General features: G+C 43.4%; 1 protein-coding gene across 1 annotated transcript in view; it reads left to right on the plus strand.

The window, feature by feature from the left end:
- CSGALNACT1 (chondroitin sulfate N-acetylgalactosaminyltransferase 1) overlaps positions 1-27666 on the plus strand; it is a 186962-nt gene that overhangs the window by 110394 nt on the left and 48902 nt on the right. The window contains exon 4 of the mRNA XM_053463403.1: positions 25882-26060. Coding sequence (XP_053319378.1) covers positions 25882-26060 — 179 coding nt within the window. The remainder of the gene's footprint in view (positions 1-25881; positions 26061-27666) is intronic.

Raw genomic sequence — 27666 nt, forward strand, 5'->3', positions numbered from 1 at the left:
ATATGTGAAGGGAAGAAAGTGATCCGATATGCCATATAAGTGTAAAAATATCCATAAGTAATCTCAAAACCCTTTTAGTGTACCTCATATAACCTTCATACATCTACCATGTGTCTCGAATAAAGTGCGTGTGTTTCATAAATTTAAATGTGAAAAGGAAAAATTAATCCCGTGTACAATGTAAATAAAAAAAATATGTAGAAACAGGCTTGAAGCAGTATCAGTTTGTTTCAGATAGCCTTCTAACATCTACCATCATAAAACATATCATGAAACAAGATTAATAAATTTCATGTAGGCCCTCATCTACCAATATAGAGCTCAGTGATGATTGCACAATGCATGTTAATAAGATTCACATATCCAGCACTTTAATCATTTCATATTCAATGTGTGTATCTTAAGTAAAGAACATGTGTTTCATGAATTTACGTGTAGAGGGAAAAAAGTGATCCCATATGCCAGGTAGGGAGTGTAGGGATATGCATAAATAAAATCAGAACCAAATTAGCGTATCTCATAGTTTTGTATTATATTTGACATATTTATCTTGTAGTATGCACTATTGCGATGGTGTACAAATGTGCCTCAATAAATGTTACAAAAAATGTGGTACATTGCTTGAACATAGTTGAGCTTCAATATAAAAAGCCAGTATGATTGTATGCAAGTATGCATACAAGTTTTGCCTACTGGCAAAATGCTGAAAGCCAAGATAATAGTTTTCACAAAGAAGGAAAAGACACGTCCAGCTGCAGCAGCTATCGCCCTATATCTCTCATCAATGCCGATATTAAATTATATGCGAAGTTGCTAGCAACTCGGCTAGGGGTGGTCATCCCCTCATTGATACACCTGGATCAAGTGGGATTTATCCCCAACAGAGAAGCACTGGAAAATATCCGTCGTATGGTTGACCTGATAGAAACAGCCAGACTCACTAACCAGGGATCAATGTTATTGGCCTTGGATGCGAAAAGGCCTTCGACTGGATCCACATGTGGACAGTCCTGGAGAGGTTCGGATTCGGAGAGGGCTTCCTGAAAGGAGTCCGCACGCTGTATCACCGGCCATCAGCCACGGTCACCTTAATGGGATGTGAATAATCAACACTGAACATTAGAAATGGCACTAGACAAGGCTGTCCGCTCTCCCCGCTGCTGTTCGCCCTGTGTGTTGAACCCCTAGCAGCGGCCATCAAAACGCACCCAGACATTACCGCCATCAAAGTACACAATACAAATTAAGCCTTTTCACAGACGATATCTTGCTCACTCTAAAAAATCCCCTTATCTCACTCCGGAACCTCTATGACACACTACATGACTTTTCTCAGATCTCCGGCTATAAGATCAATGATGCTAAATGTGAAGCCTTATCAATTTGGAAGATTCTGTGAAACAATTCATAGCCATGACCTATAGCCATGCCAGTTTCTCTGGCAACCCTCACGTCTCAAGTACTTAGGCGTACAAATCACCAGAGATTTTGACTCTTTATATCAGGCGAATTTCCCTCCACTGCTCTCCACCCTCCACAAAACCACGATGTATAAATCGAAGCACACTGGGGGCCTAGCAGTACCACACTGGTATCTGTATTATGTTGTGACTAGAATCTCCCAACTGGAAGCCTGGTCCTTCCCAGCCAACACTCTGCCCTGTGTTGACATAGAGCGCAGCTTCATCTCACACCAACAGTTGCATTTACATAGTTCATAAGGTTGAAAAAAAGACCTAAGTCCATCAAGTTCAACCCTTCTACCTAATCTTCCTATTCTTGATCCAAAAGAAGGCAAAAAACCCTAATTAAGCTACTTCGAGTTCTGCCATCAGAGGAAAAAAATTCCTTCTTGACTCCAAGAGGCAATCGGATTTCTCCTTGGATCAAGAAGCTCTAAAATATTAATGTTATTCTATTTATATACCTGTAGAAAATATCGAGGTCCCTTTTGAAGGTATCTAATGTATTGGATGACACTATCTCCCTTGGAAGTGAATTCCATACCTCAATTTTCCTCACTGTAAAGAATCCCTTCCTTTGTCATCTATGCAACCTGCGCTCTTCCAGTCTCAGAGGGTGACCTCTTGTTCTTTTTATATTTCTGTTAATGAACAGGTCACTGAAGAGCTCTTTATATTGGCCCTGCATATATTTATACAAATATTTTCGCTACATTGATGATATTTTCATTGTCTGGACGGACGGAAAAGAAAACCTCAGAAAGTTCCATAACACATTTAATACATTTCACCCATCTATCAAACTCAAAATGGACTTCTCCACAGAAACTGTAAACTTCTTGAATACAACTGTCACAATAAACAAGGACACACTACATACATCCCTATACAGAAAACCCACAGACCGATCCAACTACCTGCACAAATCCAGCTTCCATCCATCCCACACAAAGCAAGGCATCATCCATAGCCAAGCCACCAGGTACCACCGCATCTGCTCCAACACTGATGACAGAAACATGCATCTAAAAACACTGTATGAGACACTCAAACAAAAGGGATACAAACCTAGGATCATCAATAAGAAAATTAACTCTGCTCTACAAACACCACGTGAACACCTGTTGCAATACACAGACAAACAAACATCCTCACGCATACCTCTAGTAGCCACATACAATCCTGCCCTAGAAGAAATCCAAAAAATCATCAAGGATCTGCAGCCAATGCTAGCAGAGGATGAGGTGTTAAAAAATGTTTTCCCTGAACCCCCCATCTTGGCCTTCAGGCAACCAGCTAATCTCAAACAAAAGCTGGTGAGTAGCAAATTACATACTGAAACAACACACACAGATAATGGAAGCAAACCATGCAACAAAGCCAGATGCAAACTTTGCCAACACATCTGTACCAGCAACACAGCCACCCACAACAACAAGACATACAATATTAAAGGATCATACTCATGCACTTCACAAAATGTTGTATACATGATTCAATGCACCAAATGTACTATAGGGTGTTACATCGGTGAAACCTGCTAGCAACTTAATAAAAGGATGAATCTGCACAGATACTCCATCAACCATCATGATGAAGAAAACCTTTGCACTCCAGTTGGGCACCACTTCACCCAAACAGGTCACTCCATATATGACCTTAAAATCAAAACACTGAGAGGTAATTTCAAAAACACCCAAGAAAGAAAGACATTTGAAGCCAAAATGATACATTTTTATGATTGTAAAAACAGAGGACTTAATGTGGATTTTAGCTTCTTAGCACACTATCAAAACTTCCTATAACCTGTGCTTTTTTTTTTTTTCCCTCTTCTTCTCTCTCTCCTACAAGCTTACCCCTGCTCCCCCCCAGCCTTATCTGTGCAGTATATGCCACTATTTACTAGTTACGACCCTCTTAGTTTTTTGTCTGCAAATTCTCTACCGTGTTGTTTTAACCCCTGTTTTAACCCTGTATCAGAACATGTACTGGTCAGTTTTAAACTGTGTTTTTCACTTGCTTGGTCAGAAATGCTTTTGACTTGATAAAGGGAGGACTCCCGAAAGCTCGTCTATTATTTTAAATACTGTTAGTCCAATAACATTCTGTTTTTTTTTTGCATTCTTATACACTGGACTAATACGGCTACCCCAAACTATAATGTTATCATATCCCATCTGAGACGCCATTTTTCTAGCGTATATAATTTTAACTTTTTTAGTCTCTCTTCGTAACTAGTATCTCCCATTATTAATTTCATAGCCCTCCTTTGTACTTTTTCTAATTTCATAATGTCCTTTTTAAGGACCGGTGCCCAGAATTGTACCGCATATTCAAGGTGAGGTCTTACCAATGACCTGTAAAGAGGCATGATAATATCCTCTTCCCTTGAATCAATACCTCTTTTTATGCATGCCAAAACCATATTGGCCCTCGCAGCTGCTTGCTGGCATTGCACACTGTTGTCAAGTCTGTTGTCAACCGTTATTCCTAAATCCTTCTCATTGGTAGTTTCCCCCAAGGATATTCCATTTAAAGAATAGGTTGCATTTTTATTATTTTTACCATAATGCATAACTTTGCATTTCTCTATATTGAACCTCATCTGCCACTTGCACGCCCAGTCCCCAACTCTGTCTAAATCTTCCTGCAAAGAAGAGACATCAAGATTAGTCTGAATTACCCTGCCTAATTTTGTGTCATCAGCAAAAACTGTGACATGGCTCTTGTGACGGGACCCTCCATCACTGGGACCACTGGAGAGGCCTGACTGCCAGCGTCCTCCCTATTGACAATGGGCTCTGACTTTGTAAAGTATCATCTCATCACTGTCTGAGGGGATTATCTCCGGCAGACAGCCAGGATCTGCAACCAGGGAGTGACCACCATTGTTTCAGTTTAATGTTGCATAAATCAGTCTCCCCCCTATTGTATTGTTAATCTGGTTACTGCCCCTGTTGTCTCTGGGAGGCAGATTAAGGGGGCGGGTTTGTGTCCCAATATCTTGTTTATATGTTAATGTGTTTTTTGCTGGATATATCCAGGTCTGTGTGTCCAAAATAAGTCAGTCTTCATTTGGTTTTACATAGTAACATAGTAACATAGTTCATAAGGTTGAAAAAAGACCAAAGTCCATCAAGTTCAACCTATATACCTATTGTGTCCCTACTGTGTTACCCTACACTGAGTCTCGGCTAGTGACTGGGGAACCGGGGAAAGTGTGGTGTCCCAGGCTAAGGGAGCACAAGACAGCGGAGGTAGTTGGTCGGACTAGCCAGATCCGTGACAGCTCTCAATGCAGCTTGGGAGATCATTTATAAATAAATTAAAAAGAAGAGGACCGAGGAGAGACCCCTGAGGCACTCCACTTAATACCTGTGTACAGGCTGAGAAACATCCAATGACAACAATCCTGCGCACTCTATCTTTCAGCCAATTTCTGATCCACATACAGACATTTGCCCCTAAGCCTATTTCTGTTAATTTATAGAGTAGCTTTTTATGCGGAACCGTATCAAATGCCTTAGCAAAATCCAGATAAATCACATCTACAGCCAACCCCAGGTCTATATTTTTACTAACTTCTTCATAGAATGCTAATAGGTTGGTTAGACAAGATATTCCATTTAAAGAATAGGTTGCATTTTTATTATTTTTACCATAATGCATAACTTTGCATTTCTCTATATTTCTCTCAAGACAAGACAATTCTACTAATTGGATTATGGATCAAGGCAAAAAGTGCAAATAGTGCCTCCCAAACTTCCACAATTGCTGCCGGCTTAGCGGCCAGTATCTGAACAATGTCCATATAGTAGTGTGTTTAAACACAAGCCAAACGCGTTTCGGGGTATAGTAGTTGTTAGAGCAGTCCCCTTCCTCAGTAGTACTGTGCGTGGAAGATCTGCCAGTATCATTTCAAGCTGAGTAAACAGCAAAAAAAAATGGATGTGGCCAGGGTTTTTTGTTTTACGGTTCGGACTATCCCTGGTGGTACACCTTTGCCAGGTTAATGGCAATTGAGTGGGGAGTTAGATCTCTGAGGTAGTGCTAACTCAAGTCACAAGCTATGGAGCTTGTTATGGTTTTGCTCCTGGGCCATGTATGATCGGCCAGGAGTTTACGCCCCCAAGGGGTGGAATCGTGAGGATTTACTGGACTTGCTTTCACTCTCTGTTTCGTTCTATATGGCCCGACGATTAGACACCAAGAAGTGGAATCCTGTGGGAGCTATAGAATGCTTGTCCTCAGCCGTCAATTACAACTGGTGTTTTTCTATGCCCACCGTTTTTATCTTGCAAATATTATTCTATTGTTTAGCTGGTACTTTGTCTGCCTTTTATTCCTGTTCTCTTTGTATGATGTGTATGTACTTGGCTGTAGATTAGGGCTTGGGACTGTACTTAAAGTTGGGAGGACCTCACTATGTAGATGAGTAATAACTATAGGTACACCATATTTACCATGTTATTGTACCTTGCATTGATGGGGTTCAGGTTTGCACTTGTATGCTTGACCCATTTTCCCTTCATTTTCTGGGTTTGATCTTGTATCTATCTCTAAAATTGTATACCTCACCTTAAGTCAAAATATGCAAGAATATTACCGTATTTGCTCGATTATAAGACGACCCTGATTATAAGACGACCCCCCAAAATCTGAATATTAACTTAGGAAAAAAAGAAAAAGCCTGAATATAAGACGACCCTAAAGGAAAAAAGTTTTACCAATAAATGTTAATTCATGTAAACTTTTTTTTTTAATAAAAGCTATGATTGAGAAAAATATTTTTTTTTGTTTTTATTTCTTGTATTTTCCAACATGTCCCCCAGTTACGCACATCTGCCCCCAGGCTTGCCACACCAATATGGCACTGTGGCCCATGATATGCCTTTTAACCCTCTATATGCCACTGTGCCCCATGGTATGCCTTTTGACCCCCTATGTGCCACTCTGCCTCCAGAAATGCCTTATACCCCTATATCCCATTCTGGCATTTAGGGGGTTAAAATGCATATCATGGGGCAGAGTGGCATATAGGGAGGTATAAGGCATTCCAGGAGGCAGAGTGGCATTAAGGGAGTTAAAAGGCATTATATAGAGCACTCTGCCTCCAGAAATGCCTTATACCCCTATATGCCACTCTGGCATTTAGGGGGTTAAAAGGCATATTATGGGGCAGAGTGGCATATAGGGAGGTATAAGGCATTTCAGGAGGCAGAGTGCACTATTAAATGCCCCCTTAACGCCACTCTGCCTCCTGAAATGCCTTATACCTCCCTATATGCCACTCTGCCCCATAATATGCCTTTTAACCCCCTAAATGCCAGAGTGGCATATAGGGGTGTAAGGCATTCCAGAAATGCCACACACACACACACACACACACACACACACACACTTACTTACCGGTGCTTCCAATTTCCTGCTGTATTGCCGGGGCAGCGGGTTGACGTCTCATTCCGCGGCAGCCGGAAGGAGGTGGAGTTGGCAGCGGGGGTTTGTATGCGTCCGTCGCAAATACCTTCCCCGGCTGTCAGAGATCAGGAACTCTGGAACTCTGATCTCTGACAGCCGGGGAAGGTATTTGCGACGGACGCATACAAACCCCCGCTGCCAACTTCACCTCCGGAAGCACCGGTAAGTGTGTGTGTGTGTGTGTGTGGGGGGCGACGACAGGAGGATCCAGGTCCCCTGCAGCGGTGCGGGGGATCTGGATCTTAGTCTCCTAATCAGACCTCTATTTGAGGTCTGATTAGAAGACGACCCCGATTATAAGACGAGGGGTATTTTTCAGAGCATTTGCTCTGAAAAAAACCTCGTCTTATAATCGAGCAAATACGGTATTATTAGTTGAATATGACCTCACCTTGGTCTTCCACATACAGGGATTCATTTATATAAAATCAATTTTTCCATGTACATGGAAATTTATTAATCATGTGCTAATTGCCAAGACCATTTATAGCTCATATTGAGATCAAAACTTCATGTCCCCGGCGTGTCCACTGTTTTTTCATACAGACCTTTTTAGTATACATACTGCACAACGTAAACCAGAGAATCCATTAAGATGGGAGGTGGTGCTTATTGCATGTGCCTTTTTTAACCCTGTAACGGGTTCACCAAGAGAGCTGTAGTAACTCTCAGAGATCACCCAGTATCCTCCTGTTGTCCACGGAATCACTTCCAGCACCAGCCAGCATGCGCACCTCGGAACCCTGCTATGTGTACCCAATAAGTAGACACAACTACCTTGAACTGAGTACAGCATGAATGAACAGTTTATTGTTGTAAAACATAGACTCATATAGCCACAGAACTTCATTAACATAAATTAACATTGATAAACAGGTAGACAACCCAACCTTTAATCCCCTTTAGCTACTGAATATCCCCCTGGTAGCCATCCTGTTAATGGGATTAGTTTAACAATGGAGTTCCTGCTTGTTTGGCAGCCAGACTGGAGCCATCTCTGACTACCTTGGGTCCTTGTATGACAGGTCATTCTGTCTCATATCTCCCCTTTTAAAAAGAAGACTGAACTGGGGCCAGACCCCAACCGGGTCTGCATCCAGTTCAGTCGGGGAGCACAGCTCCGTCGCTCCTAGAGTTGTGGATGGAGGGGGGCTGGCAAAGGGCACCTGTCCCACTAACCAGTCCTGGGGTGCACTTAGAGACTGGGGAGTTCGGGTCCCAGACGAGGACAACAGTCCCACTCGCCAGGGCAGGGAGACAGGGCCCATAATCTGCGGGTAGCAGGCTTGCTTTCAGTCCTCTCCAGGGGCCCCAGTGATGGACAGTTCCGTCACACACTCCATCACATATCTCCTTTTTTTGGGGGAGACTGACGTCTGATAAGACCCCACACGGCTTGACACCAAAGTCAGTTTGTATATCCGGACCACCACTGCCAGCCACACATTGGTACTCCCCAAAACAATTTAACAAAGGACCAGTACTCACCCAGCCGCACTCTGCTTCTCCCAAATAGTGTAACTGCCGCTGGGGAGAAGGGCCAAATGTGCCTTCTCCCTGGAGTCCTCTCAGCCGCTGGGGAGAAAACAGAGCGGCTGGGGTCCCTTCCATATGGGGTTCTGGGCTGACTGCTTGGCACCTCTGGGGACTGCAGGTGGCAACCGTAGTCCAATCCACCTGCATGGTACAAATGTTTGTATGATCCTCGGCGAGGAGAGGAAAGCCACATGCATTCCCTCCTGTATACTCCATCTGCTGGGGAGAGATGTCGATCTGCCTCTCTCCCATTGTCAACACTTCTGCTGGGGATACAGGATCCATAGAAATCACTGCCTCTGGGCAACATTGGGGAGGTAAAGCCAATGGAGCTGGGGTCACAGAGGGGAGCGGGCAGAGGCCAGCGGCACTCTGCCCCGAGGGCAGCGCTTCAGCTGCATTTGTAAAATCCAGTGGCACCACCAACTCTGTGGCTGCCTGACCAGACCCTCCTTGGTTACTGCGGTCAGGCCTGGGAACAAGTGGAAGGGGTGGGCAGAGGCTAGCAGCGCTCTGCCTCGAAGCCAGCAGTTCAGCTGGGGTATCTGGCTGGGACATGCAGGGGGGTTCTTGGTCAGTTTCTGTGCCATATTGCGGGGAATAGGGAAAAGTGTCTGGGGTGAGGGAAGCGAGTGGGCAGAAGCCAGTTGCGCTCTGCTCGGATGTTTGTGCTTCTGGTGGGGGCACAATACTCACAGGATCCACTGGAGCACACTGCTGAGCACGGTCAAAGAGTTCTCGGTAGGCCTGCTCCAGGAACCATTCTTGGTAAACCAAATAATCGAAATCAGCCCACAAGTCGGGCAGGTAACAGGGAACATCTGCGAGAATCCCTTCCCTGAACTCCCGGATCTCCTCGCACCGATATTTCGATGGGCTCCCAAATTCTCGGTCCTCTTGTAGGCTTTCCATTATCAATCCCGGGCCACCAAAGTCATCGCCCTCTGGCATGTAGTCATCCTTCAGCTCTGGACACCACTGCAGGGCCTGCCAATACAGGGGCCGGTATCCACAATCCACAGTCATTTCAAGTGGAAGCAACTTCTCCAACTCAGCCACCAAGTCCTCTTGAGGCTGCCCTCCCAGGTACTGCATTCGCCAATCTAGTTGTAGCACGTACCATTCCTTGGAGGATGGGAGGACTATTCCCCGGACACCCTGGTCCACTCTGAGAGCCTCCATCCAGGCACTTATGTAACTTGCGACTCTGCTGCGCACCAACACGTCCTGTAGTGCTGGAACCATCTTTGGCTTGCTGCTGGTATACCCGCTGGTACTCCGCTGGGACGTTTGCAAGGAGTTTCCCACCGCTGCCGCCAATGTAACGGGTTCACCAAGAGAGCTGTAGTAACTCTCAGAGATCACCCAGTATCCTCCTGTTGTCCACGGAATCACTTCCAGCACCAGCCAGCATGCGCACCTCGGAACCCTGCTATGTGTACCCAATAAGTAGACACAACTACCTTGAACTGAGTACAGCATGAATGAACAGTTTATTGTTGTAAAACATAGACTCATATAGCCACAGAACTTCATTAACATAAATTAACATTGATAAACAGGTAGACAACCCAACCTTTAATCCCCTTTAGCTACTGAATATCCCCCTGGTAGCCATCCTGTTAATGGGATTAGTTTAACAATGGAGTGCCTGCCTGTTTGGCAGCCAGGCTGGAGCCATCTCTGACTACCTTGGGTCCTTGTATGACAGGTCATTCTGTCTCAAACCCCCCTTATAACTAAGGTCAAAACTTAAAAACCGCATCAGTTATAAAGTAAAGTCTAATTGTATCGGGGTTCACACAGACTATGATTTGCATTCCATGCGGCTGGATATTTTACTTACAGATAAGAGCCCATTGCATTCAGCCAATGTTATTAAAAAGAAGTTTAATCATTACATTTTCATTATACTGGCTGGTTATTAGCATTCTGCCAAAAACTGTCTTGTAAAATATTCCTTTGGCCTTCACCTATAGCCTTGGTTGCTACCAAGGCTATAGGTGAAGGCCAAAGGAATATCATAATACTTATTTGAATATCATTGTTATTTTGTTGTCTCAGTTTCTGTTCATTAATATTAAGCTGAGCACAGTGTGAACTACTGCTACTGGGGTACTAATTTGCTGGGTAGAAAAAAGTTTAATGGGACCTAGTGCTAGACATTTCATGGAAGGATATCTAGTGCCCTATGGACACTTTGCCTATACATGGCTAGACCAAATGTTTTACTGGTGTATTCTGGGTTTTATGCAAAGAAACAACAACCAAAAAAATTCCCCTCAAGCTAGTAGTTCACATTGGAAGCTCATTTGCTCATTTTATTCTCAAGGGCCCAGGATAGGGTGCCGCCGCCGCCGTTGTGTTTTTCAACTTATCTCCACAGGATCCGACAGGTGTCAGGTGCGGCTCATCAGTTACTACTATTTATATTGGTCTTGTCTCGGCCTTCCCACTAGTGTTCCAGAGGTGAGCTGGTTCAGGACCTAGGGCTTGCAATGGGTACAGCTACTGCCAGAACTTGCCCAGCTGTCATGTCTGACAAGTGAGTGTCTAAGTTTGTTTTGGGGATTGTAGGCTGTCAGTCCATCATGGAATCTTTGAGACAAATGGAGTGGTTTATTTTTGAAGCGATGGGGGTACAATGGACTGATGTGGGCTTCAATCGGTTTAGTCTAGTGTTGCAGGATGTTTTGGATCAGGCCATGGCACTCGTGGTGGGGTGCTCCCGCTGATTTTAGACATAAAACAGCAGGGCTGGTGGTGGGGGTGTCCTTGCCAATCGGAGTGGTTCAGGAGTTGATGGGGCTATCCCTCCCCAAGCCTCTGGTAATGGTAAAAAGTCATTTTTACCATTTCAGTCTTTAATGATGAAAGTCATTAAAGACTGAAATGTTGACCCTAATGGAGCATCATTGCATTATTTAAAAAGAAGACCTGAGTGCCGGTAACTACTTGTGTATTTTTATTATATATTAATACGGTTTATATTACAGTGAACAAAATGTTTATTATTGGTGAATTTATAAACGCTGTGGCCTGTTTTATCATAGAATGTGTGTGTCTCTGTTATTTAAGGATTGGTTGGCGTTTTTGGTGTTGTCAGAGTCTCTATACACTGTACCCACTACCTTCACACAGGATCCTTGGGAGTAGGGCGCAGCTAGGCAGACAAGGGCCATGTGTGAGTGTGTGGGAAGGATAGAGAATTGGGGGAGGTGGCAGGTGGTATGATAGTGAGAGGGTAGGAGTCCAGTCTAGTAGAACATGTGGAGGTGTCACCTCCCCTCACCCTTCCCTCAGCCACTTTGAAATCAATGGCTTGGTAACAGCTTCCCACCCTCCCTCTTATTACTTGGTTAGTTTTGTATGCTAATGCTAGTTTATTGTCACAGCTGGCGGGGGTGTCCTTGCCAATCGGGGTGGTTCACGAGTTGATGGGACTATCCCTCCCCTAGCCTCTGGTTTGAGATGATGTGAGTTTTATGGTTTTACGGTTTTACGGTTTTTAGCTCAGTGGGCACGGCCATTATCCAGTACCATTGTACTGGATAATGGCCGTGTCCACTGAGCTAAAAACCGTAAAACCATAAAGCTCACATCATCTCAAACTGGTTTCTTGAACATGACAATGGGTTTACTGTACTCCAATGGCCTCTACAGTCACCAGATCTAAATCCAGTAGAGCTCCTTTGGGATCGAGCAGGAGATTTGCATCAGGGATGTGCAGCCGACAAATCTGAAGCAACTGCGTGATGCAATTATGTCCATATGGACAATCCTACAAACCAAAAGGACAGCCGGAGTATAGTTGTGGTGAAAAATTTTTGAGAATGACACGAATATTATTTTTCACAAAGTCTGCTGCCTCAGTTTAGATGATGGCAATCTAAACTGGAAAATGAACGTAATCCTAAAAAAAGATTTCCACTGCATTTCAGACCAGCCCCAAAAGGACCAACTGACATCATGTCAGTGATTCTCTCATTAACACAGGTGAGAGTGTTGATGTGGATAAGGCTGGAGATTACTCTGTTATGCTGATTGAGTTAGAATAACAGACTGAAAACTTTAACCCCTTAATGACAAGACTGTTTCTTACTCGTAGTACTGTGTTTTCTTGATTTATTGCTCGTCTTATAATCAGGGTCGTCTTATAATCAGACCTCAAATAGAGGTCTGACTAAGATCCAGATCCCCCACAGTGCTGCAGGGTACCTGGATCCTCCTGTCTGGTAACCTCCGCTGCTGGTGCCTCTGACTCCCCGGTGTGTTGTCCAGGCAGCGGGCAGACGTCTACGCGATTCACGTAAGCAACTTCAGCTGCCGCCGGAAGAAGGTGCGGTTAACAGCGGGGCTTGTCTGCGTCCATCACGCATACCTTCTCCGACTGTCAGAGAGGAGAGTTCCCCGCATTCCGGGGAATTCTCTCTGACAGTCGGAGGTTGTATGCGCAATACACGCAGACAACCCCCACTGCTAAGAGCACCTCCTTCCGGCTGCAGTGGAAGTTGCCTACGCATATTATATTTTTTTTCAGGACAAACAGGGCTTTCTTTAGATAAAATATGGTGATTTGTTGTTAAAAATGACTTTTTCTCACTTAAAAAAAAAAACTTTTACTCATTTGCAAAAACTAATGACAAAATCTGCTAAATAGATTCTACTATTTGAACTGAGTTTAGAAATACCCAATGTTTTTATGTTTGTTTTTTTTTGCTTTTTTCTGCATGTTATGGGGCAATAAGTAGCAGTAGCGTTTTGCTATTTCAAAACCAATTTTTCCCCAAAGCTGGTCATTCTGCCCCATGTGCTATTTCGGGGATCTTTGAAGCCGGCCAATGCAATTTACCCCATCAAACCATATATTTTTAAAAACTAGACACCCCAAGGCATTTCAAATGCTGGTATTTTAACCATTTCCATGCACTAGTTCCACTATCAGCCATTGTCAAACTTTATGGTAGTAAACAAAAAATGTGTATTTTTTTACACACGTTGTACTCCAGGTATAAATTTACTGCACCTGGTACATGTCACTGCCAAACAACACCCCGGTATGTGCTCCGCAACATCTCCTGAGCGCAGTAATATCCCACATGCATGGGTTTGTTGGGTTATTTGCAGTGGCGACTCTAGAAACAATATATAGGGGGGCACACAAGATACCACAGTCAAACTGGGGGGGCATTAATAGTTTCCACCATTAAATCATACCACTGAAAAAACACACACACACACATATATATATATATATATATATATATCTTGCCAAAAGTAATGTGCTATGGAATGATACTTTTGTTATTGGACTAACATAATATTTGATCATTCAACATGGGAAACCTAAAGCCACAATTTAGTACGACTAATCTTTGAAATAAATATTATAGAGTAAATAACACAATACCTTAACTTTTCCACTTAATGTTTTCAGGGCCTTAAATGTTTTGTCCCCTGAAGTCACTATAACTTCATGAGGGCATTTTATCTCTGGATAAGTGCTAATGAAATAATCCCTACTGTAAATTAAGTGCCAGGAAACAGATGACCTAACACACACACCAACACAGGCTCTGTCACACCGACATCCAGACACACACACCAGGACAGGCTCTGCCACACTGACACCCAAACACACACACCAGGACAGGCTCAGCCACGCCAACACCCAAACACACACCAGGACAGGCTCTGCCACACCAACACCTATACACACACACCCCAGGACAGGCTCTGCTACACTGATAACCAAAAACACACAAACAGCAGGACACAATCTACATCACAGACATCTAGATCAGGATGGATTTTTCACACTGCATTGTCGTTTACACCCTCCTTAGTGTTTTTGCCCCTTGTGTATTTGCCCCTTGTGTCTATATATATAATTAATTGGATCCTGCTGCTGAGATATATATATATATAAATATTAGCCCCTGCTGCCCATATATATTAATATTACCCCAGTTGCTGATATATATTAATATTAGTCCCTGCTGCCGATATATATATATATATATATATATATATATATATATTAGACCATGCTGCCGATAGCAGGTATAGATCAACACATTAACACACAAACCCAGCTTTGCATATATAGATCAATTGAAATTCACTTTTGATCTCAGCACTGAAGGTATATATCAAATAAACAGAATCAGACATAGAAATCTTGTATTTGCAGGTATACAATAATAATATATGAACCATAGCATTGCAGGTATAGATTAAATACACATATGGAAACAGCATTGCAGGTATTAATCAACTGAATAAGACATACAAACCCTGTATTTGCAGGTATACATAAATAAAGTATGGAAACATAGCATAGCAGATATGAATCTACAGAATAATACACAAACCCGGCTTTGCAGGTATAGATTAACTGGAATTCACATAAAAACACGGCATTAAAGGTATATTTGAAACCCCCTAAATTACAGGCATAGATCACAGGTTGCACACCCCAGAGCCAGCCCTGGCGTCCACACTGTCCACATAGAACCTGACCAGCACCCAGATAACCCACATAGATTTGCCATCTTTGTCTCCAAATAGCCCAGCACAAGTCAGCTGTGTCCCCAAACAGCCCGGCCTGTGCCATCTTTGTCCCATATACACCCTGCCTGTGCCATCTTGGTCCCCAAGGCTCAAACATCCTGCTAGTGCCATCTTTGCCCTTCCACAAATATACATCTATGATACACATAAACACTTTTACAGTCACTCACTAATTCACACTTTCATTCAGACAATTCAGCCACACATTAATTCATGTTCTCCCTCATTCAGACAATTCATCCACATATAAACTCATGCTCTCCCTCATTCATTCAGACAATTCATCCACATATTATCTCATGCTCTCCCTCATTCAGACAATTCATCCACATATTAACTCATGCTCTCCCTCATTCAGACAACTCATCTACATATTAACTCATGCTCTCCCTCATTCAGACAATTCATCCACATATTAATCAGGGTAGGGGGGTTGTGTTGCTACATGCCGTTTATGCTTAGGAAGCGATTGTTTTAGCCAACTCTTAGTGTTCGTCTTTGTGGGGGGAAAAAAATCTTCGTATCCCACGAATATTCGCCCGTTTCTGTGTTTTTGCCGGAGTTTGTAGAAGGGGTTATGTAGAAAGGGCCCTCACAGATCCTCTTCACCTGAGTATCCCCTTTTGGCAAGTACCTGGCCTTGCTTCCTTCCCCAGGCCAGTTCCCCTCAACCACAGCATTTTTTTTGTTTGAAGCACAGATGCGCGCTATCTCCCAGCACTTTATTCACTCCTGAATGGAGGCAGGTGCATGTTGCTCGATGATGTCATGTATGGGGGTGTGGTCTATCATATTAAGGGGCGTGGTCTGTTGCTTTAAAAGGCAGCACTGGACTTTTGCTTCCTGTGAATGCCTGTGCTGGTATTTCTCTTTATTTATAAGAGTAACCTTGTTGCTGAACCCTGCTTGTTGTGACCATCCCTGTATATCTAGCTCCCCTGATCTTGGCTTACTTATTTGACTACTCCAAATACTACTCCTGACCTTGGCTATTCTTATCGCTGACCTGTCCTCTGGTACCCTGACTTTGGCATACCTATAGACCATTCTCTCTGCTGCACTGTTCCTTTGGAGGTGTCCTCTCATTGCCCTCTCAGCTGATAACCATGATCCTGAATACCGAACGCGGTACGCACTACGCAGCAGCTTTGGTGCCAGGATTTTAAAGGGCCATACGAGCAACTCTATTGGTCGCAGGCAGGGGCCTCCAACCAATTAAGTGCAAATAGAGTCGCTCATATAGACCTTTAACTCTTGGAGCAGGGAGACCATGGTCTCCCCAGGCCAAGTTTCACTGTCAGGTGTTAAAGGTCCGTGCGAGTGTGTCACGTCCTTCCCAGGCTGCGGAGCTGCATATCTCGCTCTTGTTTCAATTTCCCTGTTTTGCTTCAATCAATTCCTGGATTTCCTTTTGCACTGTTCTGATCTCCCATTCCTTGCTTCTGCTTCAGCTCTTTGCTTTTGCTTTGTATCCTTTATAAGGTGTGCCCCTCCCGTGTGTTCTGTTTGTCTCAGTCTGCAGTCTAAAGGTATGTCTCAGTGCTATGTGTTTGGTTTACATGTTTGGTTTGTTTTGTATGTTTGTCAGCAGGGATTAGCGTTAGGACCCACCGTCATTGGAGTACTTTGGCGTAGTGGTGGGCTAAGCATACTATGGCCATAAGATGTGACGGAATCTCCAATAGTTATCATACAGTCCTAGGCTAGTTTCTGTATTTATGTGTGTCAGTCTGTCCTTTATCCCCGGCAGCGGGGTGTCCTGTCCTGTATCCCCGGCAGCGGGGTGTCCTGTCTTGTTCCCTGTTGTGCCCTGTGTTATGTATATCTTGTCTGGTTATGTTTATTCCTTGTCTTGTTCACTGTTGTGCTCAGTAACATGTATATCTTGTCTGATTATGTTTCGTGCTTGGTCTCCCTGTCCCTTGGCTTGTTATGTGTCTGCTATATTTCTCTGCTTAGCTTCCATACTCCCAGCCTGCAGCATCCCGCACATGAGTCTTGTGTGATGTCTCATGCCTGTTCCAGGGTGCCTGCAGGATTTGACTTTGTTCTGGACTACATCCGCTGCTATATCAGGGCACTGGTGTTTGGCTGCACATCCCTAGATACTCAACACCTGGGTGAGTGTGGTCGCCCTGCAACCAGGCCCTGTTCAACTCCACTACTGCACCGTAACTCCTGCACACAATCTTTGGGCGCGCTGGGTCCTTTCAGTCATCGGGATGGACCCGGTTTCGTGACAGAGTGACTTTATTGGTCGCCTGCAGGAGGCCCCTGCCGGCAACCTACAGAGTTGCTCTTATGGACCTTAACTCCTGATGATGAACCTACTGGTCTACTAGTCTATTAATGAAATTGAAAAGAAAAGGGTGATATTCAGCGCTTAAAATAAAAATGCCAGATATCTGGTATAATGACACAACTTAAACAAGTATAATACCTTGGTGCTGCAGAACCAACACACTGACCACAAGTGTGTAAAAGATAATACATAAAACAAAGAAATAAAGTGCTGCGCAAAATTTACAAACGACACCACAATATGTGTGGAAATTAAATAATACTTACATTCATTAAAGTGGATTCTTTGATAGGATCCTCTGTTGGGAAGCCCATAAAGCCCCTTCTGGGGAATGGAGTTTCTTCTTTGTACCGGTGTAACAGCAAAGACCGGAGGAGTTAAAAAAAAAAAAAAGTAGTAGCTTTAATATTAATAAAAAAGTAGTATCTTACATATAAGAATACTTTAACGCTCCTGTGGAAAGGACCAGAATAATGCTGTGTTGTAGCAGTAACAGCTTGGTTCTCGCAGGATTCCTCTGTGTCCTCTTCCTCAATGGGCGTATTCAGTACAACGCGTTTCATCAATCGGCTTCCTCAGGTGCATATTCATAATTGAGTCCATTAACCCCTTCTTTACAAAATCACTCAATTTACATAAAAATATAATTAATAGATAAAACACGTATGATATTTTTTACGTGTTTTATCTATTAATTATATTTTTATGTATTAATGAAATTGAGAAAAATATTACACAGGCCTAAGAACAAGATGGATCAGTCTTTCTTCTACTACTAGGCTAAAGCTTTTTTCATGCTATATTTCCTTCCTATTCTAAGTCTACTCCTAGGCAAGGACAGACACTTTCAAGCCCACTAAGCTAAAGTGAGGTTATCTATATATTATATTTAATTAATATTATTTATTTATATAATATGGATTATAAATTATACTATAGGGTTAAACAACCGATAGATATAGTCGTACTACTTCTGCTAAGTCTACAAAAATTAGCTAAATTATTTTCTTTCTTACTACTAGTACTACAGCTACCTTAAATCTTTGCTTAGTACAGTTGTCGTCACACAGTCAATCTTTCTTTAAAAAAATCAGAAAATAAAATTTAACAGCAAAACAGTTAGTTTCACTGCTTGCTGAACAAAAAAAAGCACTTATGCGGCTGGACTCACTAGCCCAACAAGTTCACTTCACTGATGGACTGAGGTGAGCAAAACACTGTGGTGTTTTTAATAAAATTAAATAAAAAATGTGAAAATAAAATTTAACAGCAAATCAGTTAGCTTCACTGCTTGCTGAACATAAAGCCACATGCAGCCACATGCAGCATGTATGTGGCTGAACTCACTAGCCCAACAAGTTCACTTCACTGATGGATTGAGGTGAGCAAAACTAATGAAATTTAATAATTATTAATATTAAGAAGAAAAATTGATTTTGTCTCTTGCTGTTGCTAACACAAAGCACAAATTAAATCTCCTACCTGACAGAATGGCTCATGCACACCAAGCTAATATAATACAGCTAATTTAGCTAGCTAAAATGAATTATAATATTACCGTATTTGCTCGATTATAAAACGACCCCCCAAAATCTAAATATTAATTTAGGAAAAAAAGAAAAAGCCTGAATATAAGTTTTACTAGTAAATATTAATTCATGTAAACTATTTTTTCATATTTAATAATAGCTATGATTGTGAAAAATATTTTTCTCAATCATAGCTTTTATTAAATATGAAAAAATTGTTTACATGAAGTAATAATTACTAGTAAAACTTTTTTCCTATAGGGTAGTCTTATATTCAGGCTTTTTCTTTTTTCAGAAATCAATATTTAGATTTTGGGGGGTCGTCTTATAATCGAGCAAATACTGTATTTCCTTTTTATTTGCCAACCTGCCCCCCCCAGTTATGCACATCTGCCCCAGGTTTGCCACTCTGCCCCCAGAAATACCTTATACCCCCCTTATATGCCACTCTGCCCCATGATGTGCCTTTTAAGCCTCTAAATCCCACTCTGCCTCCTGAAATGCCTTATACCCTTCTATATGCCACTGTGCCCCATGATATGCATTTTAACCCCCTATATGACCCTCTGCCCCATGATATGCCCTATACCCCTATATGTCACTCTGGTATATAGGGGGTTAAAAGGCATATCATGGGGCAGAGTGGTAAATAGGGGGTTAAAAGGCATTTCTGGAGGTATATATAATATATTTGCTAACAGCAATCATATTCCTATCAAGCCCAGGCAGCCAGTACATGCTGGAACCTTGGGATGATAGGAGTGTGTAATGGGTTGCTTAGTTAGGGTTATACCACCATGATTGTGAAGAACTAATGGAACATTTTATTGTTTTAAAACATAGCCTTATATATCCACATAATTGATTTACCTTTAATAAACAGGTATATGTAGACAACCCAACCTTTAATCCCCTTTGGCTACTGAATATCCTGCTGGCAGTAGCTGTTAATGGGATTTGTTAACACAATGGAGTTCCTGCTTGAGCCATGTTTGTTTGGCAGCCAGGCTGGAGCCATCTCTGTCTACCTTGGGGCCATGTATGACAGGTCATTGTGTCACATCACTTCCCCCTTTTGGGAGAGCCAGACCCGGGGTTACTCACACGAGTAAGTTCGGGGGTGGCTTACAACTTCAACAATAACAAAACATTCAGGGTAAAAGTTATACATCCAGTTGTCGAGGTAGTCCATCAGCATTCTGGTTTTGCCTCCCGGGGCGGTATACTACAGTAAAGTTGAAGGGTTGGAGTGAGAGACTACACCGTAATAAACGTCCATTGTCTCCACTCACCCGGTTAAGCCAGACCCAGGGGGTTGTGGTCTGTAAGAACGGTGAATTCCCTTGTGTAGAGGTAGGATTGAAATCGTTTGAGGGCCCACACGAGTGCAAGGCACTCTTTTTCAATGGCTGCATACCTTACCTCCCGGTCCACTAGCTTGCTATTTTGGTATGCTACCCCTTAGTCGTTGACCTGGCTCAATACAGCTCCGAGCCCGAACATGGAGGCTTGTGTGTGGACCAGAAAGTGATGGTTAAAGTCAGGAGCTGCTAAGACTGGGGCTTTTCCCAGTGCAGACTTAAGTTGGTTGAAAGCTTGGCTGCACTCTGGGGACCACAATATTGTCTTGGGCTGGGCTTTCTTGGTGAGGTCTGTCAGGGGCTTAGCTATGGAGCTGTAGTGGGGTACGAACTTTCTGAAATACCCCGCTGTTCCTAAGAACGCCAAGACTTGCTTTTTGGTCTGTGGCACCGGCGTTTGACCTCAAGGTTTGCCCCTTTTGCTACCACGTACGTGGTGGTCCCTTTCTTGGCGACTACCTCGTATGGTCCTTCCCAAGCTATCTGCAGCTTATTCTGTCGGGTGGGGCGATGTAGGAGTACCTTCTGCCCTAGCTGTAGTTCCCGGGGGGTAGAGTGGGCATCGTAGTACTCTTTCTGTATTTTATGTGCTATTCTGAGATGCCCCTGTGCTAGATCCATGAGCTTGGCCAGCTTGTCTCTAAGTTCTACCACATAGGTGACCACCGGGGTCTCCTCGGGATCCCCCTTTCCTTCCCAAAATTCTCGCAGAATGTCCAGGGGCCCGCGTATGGGTCTACCATACGGTAACTCAAATGGTGAGAACCCTGTTGATTCCTGTGGAACTTTGCGGTAGGCAAAGAGGAGATGGGGAAGAAGACTATGAAGACTCGGATCATCTGTTTGAGTGTCCCATTAAAGCGCTCACAGAGTCCATTACCCTGGGGATGATATGGGGTGGTGTGGAGGGCTTTAATGTCGCAGAGGGTCCACACCTGCTGTAGCAGATCTGAGAGGAACTGGGTGCCTTGGTCGGATAAAACCTCTCGGGGAAAGCCTACCCGAGTGAAGATTCCTATTAAGGCATCAGCCATCATTTCAGTGGTTATGTTGGGAAGGGCTACTGCCTCAAGGTATCGGGTAGCATAGTCAACCACTATGAGGATATACCTCTTACCAGACCTGCTTGGTTTAGCCAGTGGTCCTATGAGGTCAATCGCCACCCTCTGAAATGATTCGCTGGTCAGGGGTTGGTGGATTTAGGGGCACACGGGAAGAGTCTCCTCACTTTCCTACCCGTTGGCATAGATCACAGGTGTGGCAATATTGTGCGACATCCTGAGACAATTTCGGCCAGAAAATTTTTTTTGCTAGCAGGTGACGGGTCTTGGTACTACCTAAGTGACCGGCTAAGGGGGCAGCATGAGTTAGGGCGAGGAGGGGAACTCTGTAAGGAGCGGGGACGACTAACTGTAGGGGTGTAACAGTGTGGGGATCAGAGGTGTCTTCTAAGGGGGACCAGTACAGGAGCCCATCTTTATATAGAATGCAGTCCTTGTGCTTGCCTATTTCCCTTGTGGCAGCCCTATTACGGTAACGTTGTAGCGTGGAGTCAGACAGGAGAGCCTGCTTGAACATGTCTGGATTGGGCCAGGGAAGGGAGTCAGTCAGGAGTGGGGGGTCAGAACTTACTGGGGTCCCCTCAGTGCGTGCTTGGGCTCGGGTTACAGCAGAGCAGGCGGCTGTGATAGTGAGATCTGGATTGCGAGGTACAAAGCGGCTTTCTAGCAGTCCCAAGTCATTGCCCAGGAGCACATCGGCGGGGAGTCCGTGCATAATGCCCACATCCCGGTTTCCATTTTCTGCACCCCAGTCCAAGTGGACCCGCGCCATGGGAGTTTCATGGACTTGTCCCCCTGCTACTCGAACATTGATTATGTAATCCAGGGGCTCTATGTTTTCCAGTACTCCAGGTTGTACGAGGGTGAGGGTAGCCCCAGTGTCCCTCAGACCCTTGGCCTTTCTCCCGTGTTATGCATGTTAGGCTGTTGTATGAGGGATACATCCTGGGTATAGCCCCAAACAGGGGTACAATCCTCAGTTGGGACAGGGTTATCAGGCTTAAGGATCCGGGGGGGGGGGGCACGCATAAGAACGTGGGACGGGGGTGGAAAACAGTCTCTGGGGTCCTGGGGCAGGGGAATGCGGTTGTGCCATTGTATGGTTTGGCTGGGTAGCGGGGCAAGGGTAGTGAGGGCGGCGGATGTCCACATATTTGTCTGCTAAACGAGCCGCCTCTTCCACAGTGGTAGGGTCATGGTCTCTTACCCAGTCCTTGATGTCTCCGGCTGCCAGTTGAAAAAATTGCTCCATTAAAAATTGCTGGATCACTTCTCCGGCTGTGACTGCCTCGCATCCCTGCAGCCAGCTGTGGACTGCCTGGCTCATTCGGTGTGCCCATTCCACATGCGTATCTTTAGGACCCATGCGTTGTTCACGGAAACTCCGGCGGTAAGTCTCGGGGGTGATCGCATACCGTGCCAAAAGTCGTTGTTTGACTTCAAAGTAGTCCTTACTGCATTCGTCGGGTATGGCACGATATGCCTCAGCGGTTCTTCCCGTGAGCTTCCCCGCTAGGACAGGTATCCAATTTCGGTCCTCAATGTCGTGGAGCTTGCACTGACGTTTGAAGTCCTGCAGGACGCCATCGATCGCCCTTCAGGTCATCAAATGTCTGAAAGGACTGATGGGGTAACCTTTAGTCTGTTCTTGGTGCTTGTGCTCCGAACTGATGGAGAGTCACCACAGCTGCTCCCGCTGAGTTGGACCCGCAGTTCCTCTGCTCTTTCCCTTTCTGCTGCTTGTGTGATGCGATCCACCACCTCGAAGGGAGGGTTATCCCCATAGTTGGCTAGCCTCCTTTTTACCCTCTGGTCGACCACATCATGTTCTTTGGGAAGGAGAGGCATATGACCTGTCGAGAAGCTGGGTATCCTTTTTTATTTCATTCCGGCAGTTTCTCTGCCTCGGCGGGCCAGTAAGTCCTGCAGGACTGGTACGTTGAGGACCCGATTACCCGATTGAGTTATCTGACATCCTTCTGGGATGAAGAAGGATTTGTGGCACCAGTGTAATGGGTTGCTTAGTTAGGGTTATAGATACCCTATGAATCCTTCGTCTGTCCCTCCAGGATAGTCTCCAGCCTCAAAAGGCTAATAGATGGATCTTTGTCTTAGATCACAAAAGTAGTCACGACCACCATGATTGTGAAGAACAAATGGAACATTTTATTGTTGTAAAACATAGCCTTATATAGTCACATAATTGAATTAACATTAATAAACAGGTATATGTAGACAACCCAACCTTTAATCCCCTTTGGCTACTGAATATCCTGCTGGCAGTAATCCTGTTAATGGGATTTGTTAACACAATGGAGTTCTTGCTTGAGCCATGTTTGTTTGGCAGCCAGGCTGGAGTCATCCCTGTCTGCCTTGGGGCCCTGTATGACAGGTCACAGAGTATGATTACAACCTCCCCATGCCGTGCTACCACCCTCCCCTTACACATCCATGCTATCACACACACACTCATTCACAGACTTCTGCAGGGGCCCGGCTTCTTCCCTCTGCAACTTCTCTTGTCTCCCCCCTAGAGGAAGGAGGGGGACAGAGTCATGTGACGACTCTGCTGGGTTCCCGTTCTCATGGCTAGTACAAGAGACGCTGCTGGCGACCAAAGCACCAGTAAGCAGCCTGGCCCCAGCTGACATTTTTTTCAGCTATTTCAGGTCTGATTAGAAGACGACCTTGATCATTTGCTCTGAAAAAAACCTTGTCTTCTAATCAAGCAAATACGGTATTAATTATAAGATGACCCTGATTATAAGACGAAATCTGAATATTAGTTTATGAAAAAAAGAAAAAGCCTGAATATAAAAAAACCCTATAGGAAAAAAGTTTTACCGGTAAATGTTAATTCATGTAAACTATGTGAACAATTTTTTTTAAATAAAAGCTATGATTGAGAAAAACATTTTGTTTTTATTTCCTTTTTTTTTTCAACCTGCCCCCCCAGTTATGCACATCTGCCCCCTGGCTTGCCTTATACCCCCTATATGCCACTGTGCCCCATGATATGCCTTTTAACCCTCTAAATGCCACTGTGCCCCATGATATGCATTTTGACCCCCTATGTGCCACTCTGCCTCCAGAATTGCCTTATAACCATAGGGTTATAAGGCAATTCTGGAGGCAGAGTGGCACATAGGGGCCACTCTGGCATTTAGGGGGTTAAAGCTTGGGGAGCTATAAGGCATTTCAAGAGGCAGAGTGGCGTATAGAGGGTTAAAAGGCATTTCTGGAGGCAGAGTGGCATTAAGGGGGTTAAAAGGCATTTCATAGAGCATTCTGCCTCCAGAAATGCCTTATGCCCTCCATTTAACACTCCCCCCCCTCCCTCCTCCAAACTTACCGGAGCTTCTCAGTCCCCGGTGCGTAGTCCAGGCAGCGTGTCACAGGGAACTCTGATCTCTGACAGCCGGGGAAGGTCTGCTCGATGGACGCAGACAACCCCCGCTGCCAACCGCACCTCCTCCCGGCTGCAGCGGAGGTTGTATACACGGTGCTTAGTCCGGGCAGCATGTAGAGCTCTACGCGCTGCCCGGACTAAGCACCGGGGACTCAGAAGTACCGGTAAGTGGGGTAAGTCGGGGGGGGCAGGAGGATCCAGGTCCCCTGCATCGCTGCGGGGGATCTGGATCATAGTCTCATAGTCAGACCTAGTTGAGATTATAAAACGAGGGGTCTTTTTCAAAGCATTTGCTCTGGAAAAAACCTCGTCTTATAATCGAGCAAATATGGTAATTAACACACTAGTAGTCGTCTACACTAGTATACTATGATTGATATTTATATCAGCTTAAGGAACTAATTTATTGGCTGACTGTCCTGAACTGAAATTACAAAATCAAGTTTTAAAAATGATTTTACTAAGGGAAGACAGTAGGCAGTAAGCAAGCAGTAGGTCAGCAAGCAAGTAAGAACTCTTTTTTTTTTCATTCCTTTGATCCTGCTGTTACCCTCTATTTTTGTATGCACTATTTTGCGAGGTTATGTATTCATGCATACATTTTATTTTGGTCCTGGCTATTGCTCTATAATGAATTTAGCTTATATATGCATTCACTATGTGACATTCACCAAGTAATTGAACTTGGTCGCTGTGCGTAAGGTGTTTTCTTATATTTACAATGGAGGGTTTCTCTATATAGTGGGTTTGTGCTTGCTTATCATTTTCTGGGCAGCTTTTGACAAAGCTCATTGAGTGCAAAATGTGTTAAGAGTTTGCCTATTGTATATACATTTGTGGACCATCCTTGTATCACTGATATTTATTTATTTGTGGATGTTTTTAATGAAGTACTAAGAGTCTAAAGTGAGTTTTTGCTTTTACCCTTACACCTGCCTCATTTATACTTAGAGGGACAACAGTATTGTTTTCTGTTATTCTAAAAACATATCCTTATGTTTGCACTGTAAATGTTGCCATTTTTATAAATAAAAATATTGAAAGAGTCAGATAAAATGAGCATACAATGGTATATATATATATATATATACATATATATATTTTGCACAGAGGCATATGGACAGCATTTACAGTATCACAAAATGTTTTTTCTTCCACTCTATTGGCAGGACTGCAAACTTCAAGAACTTTACATTTATTCAGCTGAATGAAGAATTCTCCCGTGGAAAAGGATTAGATGTTGGAGCACGAGCCTGGAAAGGCAATAATGTCCTTCTGTTTTTTTGTGATGTAGATATTTATTTTAATGTAGAATTTCTTAACACTTGCAGAGTAAACACACAGCCAGGTACAGTAAACCTTTACCGTCTGTTTTTGTTTAATGTTAAACCCTGCTTTGGCATGTTCTTTTGTACTATTATTCTAAATAATCAATTATTATTATTGTATGCCGATGACACTGATAGCTATCTATTTTAGTTAGTATAGTATAGTAGGTTGAAATGAGACAGCAAGTTCAACCTTTCACACATATCCACTTGGGGAAAAAAATCGTTCTTGATTCCATAGTGGCAATCGGATTACTCCCTGGATCAGCTTGCTAATACTACTGTCCTTTAACAGTTGTAGCCCTTTATGTTATGCTTAACCAGTAAAACATCCAGACCTTTCTTAAAAATATCCACAGAGTTAGATAATACAACATCCTTAGGCAGTTAATTCCATATTCTTATTGTTCTTACTATGAAAAACACTTTCCTGTGCTGATGCTGAACTCTCCTTTCCTCAAGTCTCAACTGATGACCCCGTGTCTTTTGTAGAGACCTCGTGGTGAATAGATCAGATCCCCTCTTAGACATCTCTTTTCAAGTGAAAACAAGTTCCGTTTTTCTAGTCTTTCTTCATAACTAAAATTTTTCATTCCTCTAATTAACTTTGGAGCCCTCTGCTATTTCTCCAGCTCTATAACATCTTTCTTAAAAACTGGTGCCCAAAATTGCACTGCATATTGAAGGTGAGGCCTCCCGATTGCTTTATAAAGAGGTAAAATTATATTTTCATCTCGTGATTTAAAACTCCTCTTTATGTATGCCAATACCTTACTGGCTTTTGCAACCACTGACTGGCACTGCACTTTGTTGCTAAGCCTATGTTCTACAATTATACCTAAGTCCTTTTCATTTTCTGCTCTTCCCAATGCAATGCCATTTAGAGTTTAAGTTGCATGCTTATTTTTGGTACCAAAGTGCATTACCTTACACTTATCTTTATTGAATCTCATTTGCCACTTATTTGCCCTGTCCCCTAGTTTATCCAAATCATTCTAAAGAGAAGCTACATCCTGGTCAGACTTTATAACATTACTTAATTTTGTGACTCCCAATATCTATTTCAAGGTCATTAATAAATAACTTAAAGTATCTTTTCTTTAGCTGTCATTTTCTTCTTTCATTTACTTTACCCAAACAAGTTATATATAAAGAGTTTTTCCGACTTCGATTTGAAAAATCTTTTGCTCATCTACAAACGCTAATGAAGTAAACTGGCCAACACCATATTTATTGTAATAATAAATATGGTGCATATTGATGCACTGGGGATAGATCAGGCGAGGCCCCTGCTGCGGTTATTAAGCACAGCTCTCTTAACCCCTTAAGGACCGGGCTCATTTTTCGTTTTGTACCCTGTGGGACCGAGGCTGTTTTGACACTTTTGTGGTGCTTGTGTTCAGCTGTGATTTCCTCCTCACCCATTTAGTGTACCCACATAAGTTATATATTGTTTTTTTCAGGACAAGATGGGCTTTCTTCAGATACCATTATCTTATTTACTATAAAAAAATAAAAAAAACATGGTGAAAAATTGAAAAAAAAAAAACATTTTATGACTTTTATTTGAAAAATCTTTTACTCACCTAAAAAAGCAAGTAAAAAAACTAGCTAAATAGATTCTAC

This window comes from Spea bombifrons, chromosome 1 (assembly GCF_027358695.1).
Source record: "Spea bombifrons isolate aSpeBom1 chromosome 1, aSpeBom1.2.pri, whole genome shotgun sequence".
Taxonomy (NCBI): domain Eukaryota; kingdom Metazoa; phylum Chordata; class Amphibia; order Anura; family Pelobatidae; genus Spea; species Spea bombifrons.